The sequence below is a fragment of the Labrus bergylta genome, chromosome 7 (assembly GCF_963930695.1).
Source record: "Labrus bergylta chromosome 7, fLabBer1.1, whole genome shotgun sequence".
Classification (NCBI taxonomy): Eukaryota; Metazoa; Chordata; class Actinopteri; order Labriformes; family Labridae; genus Labrus; species Labrus bergylta.
In genome coordinates, this window is record NC_089201.1 from 7,755,560 (window position 1) to 7,769,555 (window position 13,996).

At 41.5% G+C, this 13,996-nt stretch overlaps 1 protein-coding gene across 2 annotated transcripts in view; it reads left to right on the forward strand.

Annotated features, from left to right (window-relative positions):
* The first annotated feature begins 749 nt into the window (after positions 1 to 749).
* Positions 750 to 13,996, forward strand: part of ldlrad3 (low density lipoprotein receptor class A domain containing 3) — an 86,100-nt gene continuing 72,853 nt past the window's right edge. Inside the window, exon 1 of one of the 2 annotated variants that reach the window (XM_065956800.1) lies at positions 750 to 1,260. In XM_065956800.1, the coding sequence (XP_065812872.1) occupies positions 1,206 to 1,260 (55 nt within the window). In that variant the 5' untranslated portion in view covers positions 750 to 1,205. The remainder of the gene's footprint in view (positions 1,261 to 13,996) is intronic. The other variant, XM_029278746.2, reaches the window with a different exon arrangement.

Sequence of the window (13,996 nt, forward strand, 5' to 3'; positions counted from 1 at the left end):
TTAGGTATCAGTGTAACATGCTGCCAATCTAAAAGCCAGTTTTTTGGCTTTTAAAAGCACTAGGTGAGACTTAAAGTTATGGGACAGAATGAGAGCCATCTTTAGAATGAAGTTCACCATGGGATGAATGAAGATGACCACATGCATCAACCCTATTAGCTTGCAGATTTGACCTGTTCATATGTTGACATGATATGCAACCATGTAGGCTATCTTCAATTGTATAGGCTATATGTAGCATATACTGTACGCATAGGCCTAATATTTAGGCTATCAGAAAATAATTTGTGGCAAATTCAATAATAGGCTACCGACTGTCCAGCGACCTCCTGTAGATTCTCTTTATTTTGTAACAGGCTATAAAGTAATGAACTGGCCGATTGTCATAAAACTCAATACTAATAATTGGATTTAGTATGATACTAATCTCATTTTATAAATTAAGTAGGCCCAGGCTAAAGGCTGATCTGTTACATATTAAAGGTTATCTTTCTCTTTTTCCATTAGAGGGTTCAGTTTTTGAAACAATTAGCCTAATGCAACGTTTGATTAGGTTTCCTTTTGGTTCTGAGGAAAGTACTTTTTAATATTGATATATTGGCTAGGGAATGTAGGCTATTCTCTCATGTCCTTATCTCACTGGAACTAGACATAGTCTATCAGCATGCTTTGACCCTTAGAGGCTCTGTCCGAGCTGCCTTTGCAGGCAGAATAACACGGTGAATCTCAGCACCATCAGACAATCTACTGTTATTGTGAATAACGGTGCTATTTTACAGCTCGGCGAGACCATTAGTGGTCCCTAGTCCGCAGTTTGGAAACCGCTGTCCCGGACTGTCCGACCTCTGCTCTCCGGCTCTCTTCCTCCGACTCCGCCTCTCTCAGAACCAACACACGAGCGACCGACTCCCCCAGCCTGCCTGCCGCCACCCCGAAGCCCCTCCAGCTCCAGCCTGCTTACTTCCCCACTTCCCCAACCGGACTCTAGCACTACTTCTGTCCCGACGCGAACCCACCTCTTTCTCACCCCAAATGTTCTCCTAGTTTTGCCGGAAGACCAAAAAAAACAAAAAAAAAACTTGAAAAGTAGACACCAGAAGGGAGTAGCAGTGTCGGAGAAGTTTTTCTTCTCTGTCCCAGTTTTTGGCCCCGCGGCGGGGCAGGACAGCAAGGGGAGGCCGGGGGGGGGGGAAACAAGAGACCGTATGATGTGGATCTGGTACCTTCTGCTTGGTTCGGGGTCAGGCTCAAGAACTGTCGGTAAGTTTTTCAAAGCACACGCAAAGTAATGTTGTTGTCACGGCGCCGACACGCTTCAGTTTACGGGTGGGATAGAGGGGAGGAGGAGGGGGGGGAATTTAAAAATCTTTTGAAGTGTTCGCTGTGTGGTTCAGAAAAAGACGACTGAACGCGAAGTGTTTTTCCTTCGACGAAAACGTTATGGAGAAACTTTCATGAGAGGAAGTTATCCGACTGTTTCCTCTCCATCGACTGAACTCTTTTTTTCCCCCTCCTGGAGTTGTTGTAGCAGCAGGGCAGTCGTTTCTGAGATTTTCGTGCATGACGAATGAGCATGGTGTATGTCCCCTTCACTCAGGAGTGAGAATATCTTTGCTACAGACACCCCACATGCCATTTCCATCTACCGTGTGTGTTTTACAGAGATTGGGTTATGGTCTCCTCCAGGTTAAGTTATATGAGTGGGAGGTTGTTGACAGGGCAGTGTTGACAAGTCAATCTGTTCTCCAGTCCCTCCATGGCAGCTGGGGCACCAGTGGAGGACACAGCACTTCATAGCAGTCAGTTGAACTCTTTTTAAACATGCAGCTGTAGTTTTTTTAACTTGTTTTTCTATCAGCTGCAATCCATCATTGGGCTATTGCAACGTGCCATCTTAAGGGAACGCATTACTACCAAACAGACATATGATCAGTGATTCAGACGATTCAGATGCTTATTGTGACAAGGTAAGGAGCTATTTATAAAGTTGAGAAAAGGCATAGGTCCTATAGGCTACATCTTTTCCTCTTAGTGTATCAAAAGGTCGAGAAAGCTGCAGTCTTTTAAATCAAGGCATGAGTTCTAATTCTTCCAGAGGAAACTGACATGTGCAATGTACAAATGCATCTACAAAAAAGCATAGTTAGCCTTCTTGATCAAACTTTTGTCTCATCTAGAGTATCTGCTATATCATTGAGCTTGTCCTGATGTGTTTGCAGTTGCACTGAAAGGATGTAGCAAATAAGCCCCAAGAAGCTCCTGGTGCAGTAGGGTCAGGTTTATTAAGGATATATTTGTGCATGTTGCATACGCAAAGCACAGGTGTAAACAATAAAATAAAAGATGACCTGGTGTTGTGGATTGTCATGGCTGACTGGGAACACTTGGACGTGTTATTAGAAAGTAACATCTGTGCTTTTGCTGCTGTGTCAAGGAATAAGACTGAACCACACCATGCAAACAAACGAAACCTGTGATATCTGTATCCGCTTTTAACTTCAGCACCTGTTATCAAACACAAGTATGCAAAACAAGTTCTTTTGTATGTTCTTCAACACAGACACAGTCAAGCATGTTTCGATATAAGGTATTTTTGTCAATGACAGAGTGAAGTAATAATGTCATGATATTAGATGTGGACTTGTAGTGTGAGCTGCCAAGTGGAGCAAAGGAGCAAGTATACATGATTGATGTCAGATATTTCCCCCCAGAATATCACTGTAGTTTGTTTTCTTCTGTTGTCAGCTTTGAATAAACAAATTTGCTTCAGCTCTTTTTTAGTGGCTTACAGCCTGACCAGGATAATAATGATGTCAGCTATGGCTGCACGTTTGTGTGTGTGTGTGTGTGTGTGTGTGTGTGTGCGTGTGCGTGTGTGTGTGCGTGTGTGCGTGTGCGTGTGCGTGTGCGTGTGCGTGTGTCCTCTGACAGGATATTGCTGTTGGTAAATTCTAGCTGACAAATTAGCCAGTGATATTAGGTGTAAATTGGGCGTCCTGTCACAGCATTTAGAATTCAATCTAAAATGTTGCCGGTATATACTTCTGGGTGTCATGCCTTGGCACTATCTATTAAAATGATAATCAGAATATTGACATTTAAAGAGATGGCAATATGGACAGTTACACTGGGAGAACTTCCCATCCCACAGGGAGTCTCTGCTAAAAAAAAAAAAAAAAAAAGCACATTTTTGGCTCAAAACAAATGAAAAGTGCTCAAAACCTGTGTTTCAATGCAGTTACAGCATCTGTCTCATTGTAATAATTAGACAACAAATTCAGCAAAGTGCACTCATTGTACTCCCTTTTCAGAGGATGCTCACATACGTACTTAGCAGATTATTTGGCTTTGCACTAGCCGAGACTCCCACTGGAGCCTTGCAGTCTTGTACCGGCACTCAAAGCTAGATATAAATCTGGGCCTTTTATGTAATATGAGATTTGGCCACACAATCCACTCACGATGGAATGTTGCAGCAGTGCAGTCACAAACAAGGCAACTTTATGTTATTGAGTTGTGCCGCATGGAAATATATTTCAAGCTGGTCTGCTTGGCTGTACACCTGGGGCAATGTTGATACAAATAAAATGAGGAACAATGTCAGAAAGACAAATGAGCCTCACATCAGTTGTTTCCCCCCAACACCCAAAGATGATTACTGTTTATTAAGGATGAGCATTGTAATATACATGCCAGCTTTATAAATGTTTGATGATTACTTTGCTTTAAAACACAGTGCTGCAAGGGTAACGCATCCTTCAATGTTCAAATGATGATCAGATACTGTATGGACATGTCCTTTTAAAGTTCTTGTGTTTCAAATTACTGCTCACAGGCTCTGCATTACATGAGCTCTGATATCACATATTCATAAAGATTAGAAAAATCATTTTCTCCATCCCTTAGTGGTTAAAATAAATAACACATCATGTCATTGGGTTTGTTTCCTTTAATTTATATCAACCAGTTTAGGTTATGTTTTCATCATTAACTGTATAAAAATGGACGTAAACACTGTGATATCACATATTGGTTTTTGGCCGGCTTTTTGATACCTTGAGTTTAGATTCTTGGCCGCTGTATGATGAAAAATGTTTTCTTTTTGAGGCAAGAAGTGATCAAATGTATATTAAGGGGTGAAGCTTGGGGGACATAAGGTTGGCAAATGCTAAGTCAACAAAGTTTAACCATCTATGTTCATGGCTGATTCATGAGCTGGCTCATTAGCTATGTTAACATCGTTCGCGAAATAGATGAGGATAGATCCTTTTTTGGGGGGTTTTAATTTATTGTTAATTCTAAAGAAGCTTAGAAAACATATGCAAAATAGCACATTTCACGGTGTGTTAAATTTGATCTCGGAAGTTGGAAATTCTGAGTTACCAGTCTGATACGTCGTCATGAACGCCCCCCTGATATCGAAACTCTGATTTGGAAACTTGGAGCATCTTCAATAGTCTGAGTTAAAATCCAACATGGCTGCTATGTGCATCAACAGTTTTGTAAAGCTGTAAGTATTGTGTTTATTTACAGCTTAGTCCTCTTTTAGTCTAATTAAATAAATGACACTGAAAGTATCGTGCAAGTTCTATCTGTAGACATGTTGTCATGTAATTCTCACGCTCAAACTATCACGTAGTTTGTTGTTATCGTCAGGTATTAGCTAACAAAACAAAGTTTCTCCTTGAGGCGTGTCCGTGTTGCTTGACGGACTTGCGACCGGAATGTGGTTAACTCCGATGTGACGTCGGTCCCAGCTCCGAGATGCGAGTTCCAAGCTAAATAGAACGCACCATCAGCTTGCTCTATTGAAAGACTTAGAGGCGGATAGGGAACCAAACTGTTCTGGCCAGCTGTCTTTTTCTGCATGGAAAAGCTAAAACAACCCTGCAAGAATCCTACTGCAACTTAAAGTGAGCAACCCTTGATTATGCACAATGGTAAGCCTTAATATAATATGGTCCAACATTCGTCATTTGGCTGATTTTCATTAACAGCGTTTTAGTTTACTCAGTTGAACAAACTGCTGTACGGGTTAAAAATCATATCAGCAGGTTGGCTAATCAATGATTCTGACCATCATTCAATCATCTTAAGCTCTTACAGCCCTGAAAGCCAATGTCTTACTCAAATGAGGAATTTTGTTTGAAACATTGATGCTTTACATGTTGCTGTTTCAGCTCAAGATAAAAAGACACGTCACTTTCTCACACAACTGCACCATACAATCTCCCAAAAAAACTGTCAAAGCCAATATACAAGTCACTTTTTTGCAAAGTCTCTGAATCATGGGCTCCATTACCAGGCCAAACTCGCACAGTGTCAGGTGCACAGGTATTTTCATTCATAACCAAAGACTGACTATTTGGGTCATTTCTCCCCCTGAACAGGAGGACAGAAATCACATTGTCCTCTTCTTATTGTGCTTTGTGTTTCTGCATTGTGGCTTTTCCCAGACAGGCTAGTTGGCCCAATAAATGGCTCTGTGTGTCTGTGCTTAGCTTTGCATGTCTTTGGAACAGAAAAAATGTTTTTTTTTAACCTCTGGCTGACATGGGTGATAAGCTTCCAGCTAGAGTTGAACTGAGAAGGCCAGAGATTAAGTGAGGGACATTGCAGCTTTAGTTCCCAGAGATGTTAAACAAAGCCTCATGACCATATCACATATCAGACAAGGGTAACAGTGCACTTGCAAAAAATCGAATTTTCAGTCATATGTTTTAATAATTCACACTTTTTTTTTTAAAGCAAATGTGAACATCGTTGCACCTTCAACCTTTAGGTGTAACTCCCATTGTTATTTTTTCTCCATGAGTTGTGGGTTCAGTGTCCATTCTCTTTGAGCAATTCAGATCTACAAGTCATGATGCAAAAAGTTTCATGATGCCTCGGATATGTGGATCGAACGAGACAGATAGAAACAGAGAGGAATAAAATGTACTGGGGAAAAAAAAGTAAGAAGACAGCTCATTACATATTGATTTTGAATTGATCACAACTAATTTGCCATGCAGTGATGCAGGAGCTGTGTTAATCCCTGATGGTTGCCTTACATCGATCCGTCACGTCCTTGGATTCTGAGATCAAACCAAAGCCTTGGAGGAATCTGCTTATTTACTGAAAATATGTATTTTTTGTCTTTTACCATTAAATGTGTCAGTAACTTTCCACCAATAAGGTATTATGTTTTCTCAGTATACTTTTTTTCCATTACACATCAGTCATTCAGTCATGGAGTTAACCATGAGGAAAGGTTGTGTGAGACATTGATTTACACATTGCCAGGCCTATAGGGTAACTTGAGATGTTCTGAAAAGTTTGTTTTAAAGGAAAGACTGAGCTGTAGAAGTTTTTTTTTTGGGCCATGTCTTGGCCTGCTGAAGTCTTGCATTGTGTTTTTCCACAGAATGCAAATGTGCACATACACACTTTTGACACATACAGCAGAGGGATGACGTCCAAAGTTTCACAGAAGACTGTTTTAGGTAGGAAAATGGTGAACTCTCCAACACACTCCCTTCTTATCATTTGAAACAGCCTCCCCCTCCTTAACCGATATCCTATTGTTTTACAGTTTAGAGTAATCCTACAGGGTAAAGACACCCTGTGGATGGAGAGATAAGAGAGCTGCAGAATCTCATTCATTGTCTCTGTAAAGCAGCAAAACACTTATGAGATGCTGCACGTAATGACCATCAGGCGAAGAGGAAGGAAGAGAGTTGATTAAAATGAACTGTGACAGAAAGAGGAGAAGAATTGCATTGCAGTAACCAATCACATCTGACATTTATTGTGTATTTAAAGGATATGGGTGTAATTCTACTGCTGAAACAGGATTTAGTTTCAGATACAGGCTCTGCATATTATTTGTGAATATAAACTGCAGCCACCAGAGAAAAAGCAGGAAACTGCTTGACTGACCTGCTCATGTAAAGTTTGTAGATAAAGTTGCCTGACAGCTTGGCTATACTTGGTCACCTACAACAACAGAAAAAACACTTTCCTTTTGTCATTATTAGACTTCAATTCTTGTAGAAGAAGAGTAGGGTTTTCTGTCACAATTTCACCAACTACCAAGTTTCATGGAGAATGAGAGACTTGATGGGGTCAGAAAGTTCAAGCAACATTTAAAGATTAACTTTAATAATGTTGTCAATTGACATGGCTGTTTTGCTTCTCACAACGTCTTTGCCAATCTGCTTTGTAAACAGATTGTTGTTGCCTAAGGCTTAACAGCAGTCTTACAACAGTGCAGTTGCACTCAGAGACCTTCGGTGGGCGCCAAAGCGCACCAAACTGAATTCCTTTATTGTTGCTTAAAGTGTTCGCTGTGCTTTTGTGTTTTTGTTCAGAGGAAATCTGTTTTAGGTTGTGCTGCAAGTCATATCCAAAGACTGTCACATTAAGAACACAGTCTGGTCTATTTTATCTGACTTGGGTCCAGTTGTCAGTTTATAATTGAGTCTTTTCCAAAGATGAAGGCCCTTAGATACGTTTGACCTTGACGTTTACAATGTCTTGTGATGGATTCAGACTACAACGTCAGTTATTGGTGGATGTGAACTGAGCTTTGAGAGACACTTTGAGAGATGATTTTGTTTAGAGCTTACACAGCACACAGTTGCTCCATTTCCCCCTGGCCAGTCACCTTGGTGTACCCACCTTTATCTTCATCCACAGCGCCCCTCTGAGAGGAGCCTGAACCCGCTGTATGTGTCCCCTGTGCAGCTTTGCCTGCTGTCAGAGAGGGAGCGGACCCTGGCAGGCTGACAGCTGGCTCCCCTGCTGTCCCCTGTGATCAGCAGTCATTTGCTGTCCTGTGTCTCACAGCCGCCGTGGCAGCCAGTGTGGACACTGACAGGCTATTTTGGACTGAAATTCCTGCTTCCCTCTGTCAAAGCAAACAAACACTACCTTAAAGGTCACCAAAAACCCAGGGAGAAGCACAGATAAGATCAGGGCAGCTGATTCTCTGTTTGTTTGTTGACCCGGCTGAAAATACACATGGAGTGACTGTGTTTTTTTTTTTTTTTTAATATTTGAGTCTCGATGACTTTGATTTGTCCCTTGAGATACAGAGGAATCTTAAAATATAGGCTCAAGTATTTTGTGCAGGAGATAACACACTTTGTCTTATGGTGGAGCTGGGAATTCAAGCAACAAAAAAAGGATCAGTCATTGATTGTCATCAGTCGATATCAGCCACAAAGGACAAGAGAAACTAACAACAAGAGTTAGGATATCTTCGGTAACTGTCTGAAAGATGATTCGGCTAAAGCAAGAACCCTCATAATATTTCAAAAGATCATTAATGTGTAACTTGTAGTTTGTTTATAACAGTCCATTACTGCTTTGTCAATCACATTTGCATATTGTACATATCAGCTGTCAAAAACAGTGATGACGATTATGCTGCGCTGATCTGGTGTGGATATAACCTTTCGCCTCATTCATAATTGCTTCATAATTGTGATACAGCTCTGGCAGTTTCATCATTTCAGTGAGTGGCCCGACTCCATCCACCCACCCTGAATGCTGTAATTAGATGCAATTTTCCAAACGTCTAATCAGAAGTAAAAGGGTCATTTTGACGAGACAGTGTTTCATGATTGCAATCACACTGGCATTTGTTTCCCTTGTTCTTCTCTTTGTTTGCCGAGTGTGATTACGGTGCATTCAATGTCCTGCATGTATAATATGCAAATTCTCGCAATAGCATTGTAGGTGAAAGAAGAACAGTGTTATTGCTTATTTATTTATCTGCAGGATTAGATTAACCTTTAGGATTACTGAGACCTTTGGAAAATAATTGTCCTCCTTCAATTACACAACACTATGATTTAGGATTACCTAATAGGTCTGAGGTAAACTCTAAATCCAAAACTTACACCAAGAGAAATGCTGACTCATGAAATGGGCAATTTACTGTGAAACTAACATTTAAAACTGAGGTGCTGCAGAGTGAAATTACAGAGATTTGGAGACTGCATTGAATTATCTTTTCTTAACATTATGATACTGTTTGTTTACTTGATGGTAATCTGACAGATAAAAAAAAAAAAGAAGAAACGTAGTAACAATTTTGAGCAAGATAAATTGTAGGTTTGGCATTTTATTAGTCTTATTTACAGCTACTGTAGAGTCCGTTTTTACCTTTTAGAAAACGCTAAAGACCCAGCTCTTTCATGAACACTTAATGATATTGAGGATGACGATGATGATTTTGATGAATATGACAGTTTTTAATTGATAATGACAATAGCATTATATAGGATGGTTTTGATGCTGATAAGAACTTTCAAGAAGAGCTGTTGATGTTGTGCTTTGCCTCTGTGCACTGCCTGTCAGCACCTGAGTCCGATCAAACTTAAAGCGGTTTGTTTGCACTTAACTGATGTTGTTTCCTCTGTTCTAGATCCTTGCTTGTGTTGTTCTTACTCTCTGATATAAGTCGCTTTGGATAAAGGCGTCTGCTAAGGAAATTGTAGAATTTTACCGAGGGGGACTTTCAGTTTGTGTTGACTTTGGCACTATGTAGTGTATTATGTGTTTACATCCAATTACAAATAGCATTGACATAAAGGCAATAACAGGCATCATGGTTCAAGGCTCTGTTGCTTTGATTGCCATCTTGGATATGTTGTAAACATCACACCGAGACTTCTAAGAGCCCTGAGACCCCCCCCTCCCCATCCTATGAGGGAAATTTGTGATAGAGCATCAAAGGAAGAGTTCAAGGGCAAAGGGTCACAATCTTTTCGACAGATTTTGAGGGGCATGCATGTGAGAAACACTAACTCTGTAGAAATACTAAATTTTCTTGTTTTTTATTTTTTTATTACTGTGGGTCATTTGGAATTAGTATTAATTTCTATCTGTTTCATAACCAGTAACAAAGAAACTCCTCACAGTATGCAAACTCATTCTGAAAGCACAAGTATGTAACTAGGAGAGTAGAAGACAACTAAATCCTCCCTTAGTCTGGTCTCCACGGGGAGAAGACCTGTGCAGAGACACAACACACCGATCTCTTAGCACCTGATTGGCATTTATTTAGTGACTGCCTGTAGGATTCTCACTGGGATGCACTTTTGATTCTACAAACCTCTCAGGTGAAATTCCACGAAGGGATGTAAAAGCTATTATGCACTTGAGGCAACATCCATAGGAGCGCATTAATGAACCAATAAGATCAATCTCAATTTGGCTGATAAATAACAATTGCCTATTTGTCACAATTAATTCCAGAACTTTGACTCAAGACCTTTTGCTATTGATATTGAATTTCCCATTATAACATACGTGAAACCCGACTCATTACGCCGAGCTGAATGCCAAGAATTAGTCTGTTTGTTAAATGGATGATAAAAGGGTCATGGCAGGCAGCAGGGATCATTTTCCTGCCTGTTTGAGGGAGGAGAGGTGAAGTGGTGCAGAAGCAGGAAGTTAATGTGTGAAGGAGACATGTCTTCACCTCTGTCTTGTCACAAACATGACTTAACCCCTTCAGCTGTTGGCACCTCGATTCAAAGGTGCACTCTCTTTGATCCCCTTTGCTGGTTCTCCTTCTCTGGAAAAAAACAAACATTTCATTGAAGTCTGTGTTTGTGTGCTTCTAGGGTGCAGGCAGTGTGTCTGTGCTACGAGAATAAAGGGTAATCATCTTTTGGACAGGGACCAGGGGAGGTTAGCCGCTAATCTTCACAGGAACTAATCATCTGATCCCGCCTGCTGTTGACAGAGGCATTCTCGACAGCCACAATCAAATGCAAAGCTCATGTTAATTACCTTAATGCTGCCTTCCCCTCAACCGTGGCTTAGCTACTGCTAGGCCTCAAAATGAATCCTCATCAAATGGGGCTACCGGCTCCTCACGACTGAAAAGCAAATAACCTTTCTAATATTCTGACACTGGGTAGCACAGGAGAGAGGTATGGGAGGGCAAATGAAATTGGAGGTGAGTTAGTTGTGGAGCGTTGGAGAGGGCAGGAAGTTCATGTCTGTCTTAGGTCATTATAGGGCCAGAACCATTAGTCTTACCAGGGTCTAGTGTGTCAGAGACGGTAATTGAGTCTGTCTCTGTACAGCATGCTCTAATGAGAAGCTGCTGCCCCAGGATTTGACTAATTTCTTCTTTGCCCAGGACGATATGTCTGCCTGGCCATCCTATGCCTAATGACTCTAGATACTTAGAGTATCAGATTGACAGATTGGTGGGATTCCAAAGACTTTTTTATATTAGTGCACCCTGGAGACTTATGCAATGGCAATTCATTGCACAGTACATGTGCCACTGATCAGTTGCAGTGTATTGGAATTATTTCTATTTACACAGGTATAATGATAGACAAGTATTATTCCTGGATGTTTTCCCCCCTCGATAATATAATTTACCATGTGATACATGTGACTGCAGTAAGAGAAGAGGCCAGACTTCAACTTAGCTTACTCTTTCACTTCATAAGATGTAACCATTTGGATATTTCTTGTTCTATCATTCCAACAGCAGACATGATATGTCCTTTGTTGTGCAGCTCTATAAGATACAAGGTGCACATATAAGTCAGTGCTCCCTCAATGACCACAATGCTTCTGTAGTGCCGTGACCTGCTGGCATTGAGGATGCATCGCCGGTAAGACCTGTGAAAGTCCTACACGGATACCAGTGGAGCTGCTAAACATCACATTTCACCCTCATGTGATTCTCATCCCCACCATGTCCGCCATGGGTCAGGGGCTCATCTGTCCTCAAGGAACAGCACAGCTGCTGATTATGATGGATTATGATAGAATCCTCCTTGACTGACCTCTGCAGCCAGTCTCACATTCTTCACTGCACTGGCACCCACCCACACACACACACACACACACACACGAGTAGACACTCAAGAGATTTATGGACAGACAAGTGTAAACACATAAATGTTGATACACAGAAGTGCAGACACTCGCAGGTTCATGTTGCAGTGGGAAAGTACATATTCACACAAGGAGAGACACACAGTCACACATGGACACACATACAAACGGCCTCAATATAAAACATGTCGTGTTGCTTGTAACCCTTTCCAGGTTTGTTCAGATCAGTACCAATGAGACCCTCGAAAACCAAAACCAAATGAAATCACCACAAGCTCACATGAAAGCAAATAAACACAGAGGGCAAAAAGTTCTTATACTAAGCCCAAAGAGTGGCCGCTGCTTTATTTGGAGGCCATTTGTTTTCATTTGGTGTCTTTAATGGTGCCATGCAGAGCACCTTGAGCACTGTGTCTCTGTCAGGACCAGCCGCCTCCGCCTCCGCCTCCACCCACAGCCACCACCCCTCGTTCCATTACCGCAGATGGTGGTGGTGAAGCTGCAGTGAAGAGAAATGAGGTGGATGCCGCTAATCACTGGTGCAGACTGATGCACGTTCACAGTCACCTAGTCACCAGGCCGATAAAATGTTTCTCTTCTTTTTTTCCCCTCCTGCTTTGAAACACACAGCAAAGTCCTTCAGAAGTGATAGTTAAAGGCAGTGTGCGACAGACGATGGTGGAATTGACCCGGGGGAACTATAGAGATGTCAACGCTGCAGCTCTAAGCTTGAGTCTGCATGTGATAAGGAGCAGCAGGAATACTGACAGCAGTGAGGAGGAAATGGCCTTCATACTGTGAACCCCATGAGAGCATGTGTGAAACTCTTTCTTGAAGCATCGGAGAGCACTTTTTATCCATTTCCATGACAACACAGAGGTCTAGGACTCTGTGTGGGAGTGTGTATAATAGAATTACTAGTTTGAGTATTGCAGCAGGTCTCTACGAGGGGAGGTGAAGCCCGATAAAACAGACTCACAATCAAACTTGAATGAAGTTGCAACCAGGAGACACAATGGGGGTGGGTCACTGTGAACATGGCGAGATAGATTTGGATGACCACAAACAATGTCGCACCTGCCGAAGTGCACACGGTAAGACAAATAAACTAGATTTGTTCTGATAGTAAGGGTGTGCGGTAAACCGTTATCAGTAACTTCTCTGCTATTACGTTCTGCCAGGACATTGATTATGGCCGTACTGTCATCACGGTTTTAAGCACACACAAGGCAACGCCGATTGCTCAACCTACCACCCACAGTGGCTGGTAAATCAAATTAGCATTAAATATTGTTTTGTGGCTGACAGCAGCTCAGACTGATTCCCCTCTGCTGAGAGCAAAGCCAGTGTCTCACTGATCAAAGGGCTCCGCCTCGTGTCAATGTTTAAAATGAAAGAGAATTGGCAAGTAAAGTTGTATTCTGCCGTCCCCAAGTTTCAGCAAATAACAGCAGCGTTAAGTGTATGTGCTCGCCTACAGCGCATCTCTTTCTCTCTGTCTGGGGCTTTGACCCAGGCTATGTGATGGAATAGATTTGCATCTCCATTACAACAGGTCTACCTGCTTTAAGGTGTGTTTAAACTGATGTCTCATGTATCAACGCCAAGGTGATTAAAATAAACGGGCTGTGTCTCATGGTGAGAGGAGGTCTGTAAAGACTAAAACTGCCAACAGTGGTGTTCAAAATGTCTTTGTTTAAGGTTAGACAATCAATAATTTTTATTTACGCCAATCTTTTGCAATAAAAGTCCACACTTTTCAAGCTGTTGAGCATTTTATTACGATAGAGTCATATCAGTAAATGTGGTATTTTCAGCAGCAGCTGAAAACACATCTCTGCAGGAGAGCAATCAAACCACACAGAATCATGGGGCGTGACACAACCGCTAGGCTATCGCCACTTCCAAAACAGGCTTCTTTGAATGGAAAACAGGGGGTCTTTTTAATAATGTAATACCATGATATCATGGTATGAAATCATATCGCCCAGCTCTATCTGATACCAAAAAGAGACGTACCTAAAATTCTTCCAGCAAGCTTCACTGTACTGCCTCCATAGACTTATTATTGCTGGCTCAAGAAACAGATTTTGATTCTTTTATTGTGCTGTGATACCAAACAACAATAATGTAGTAC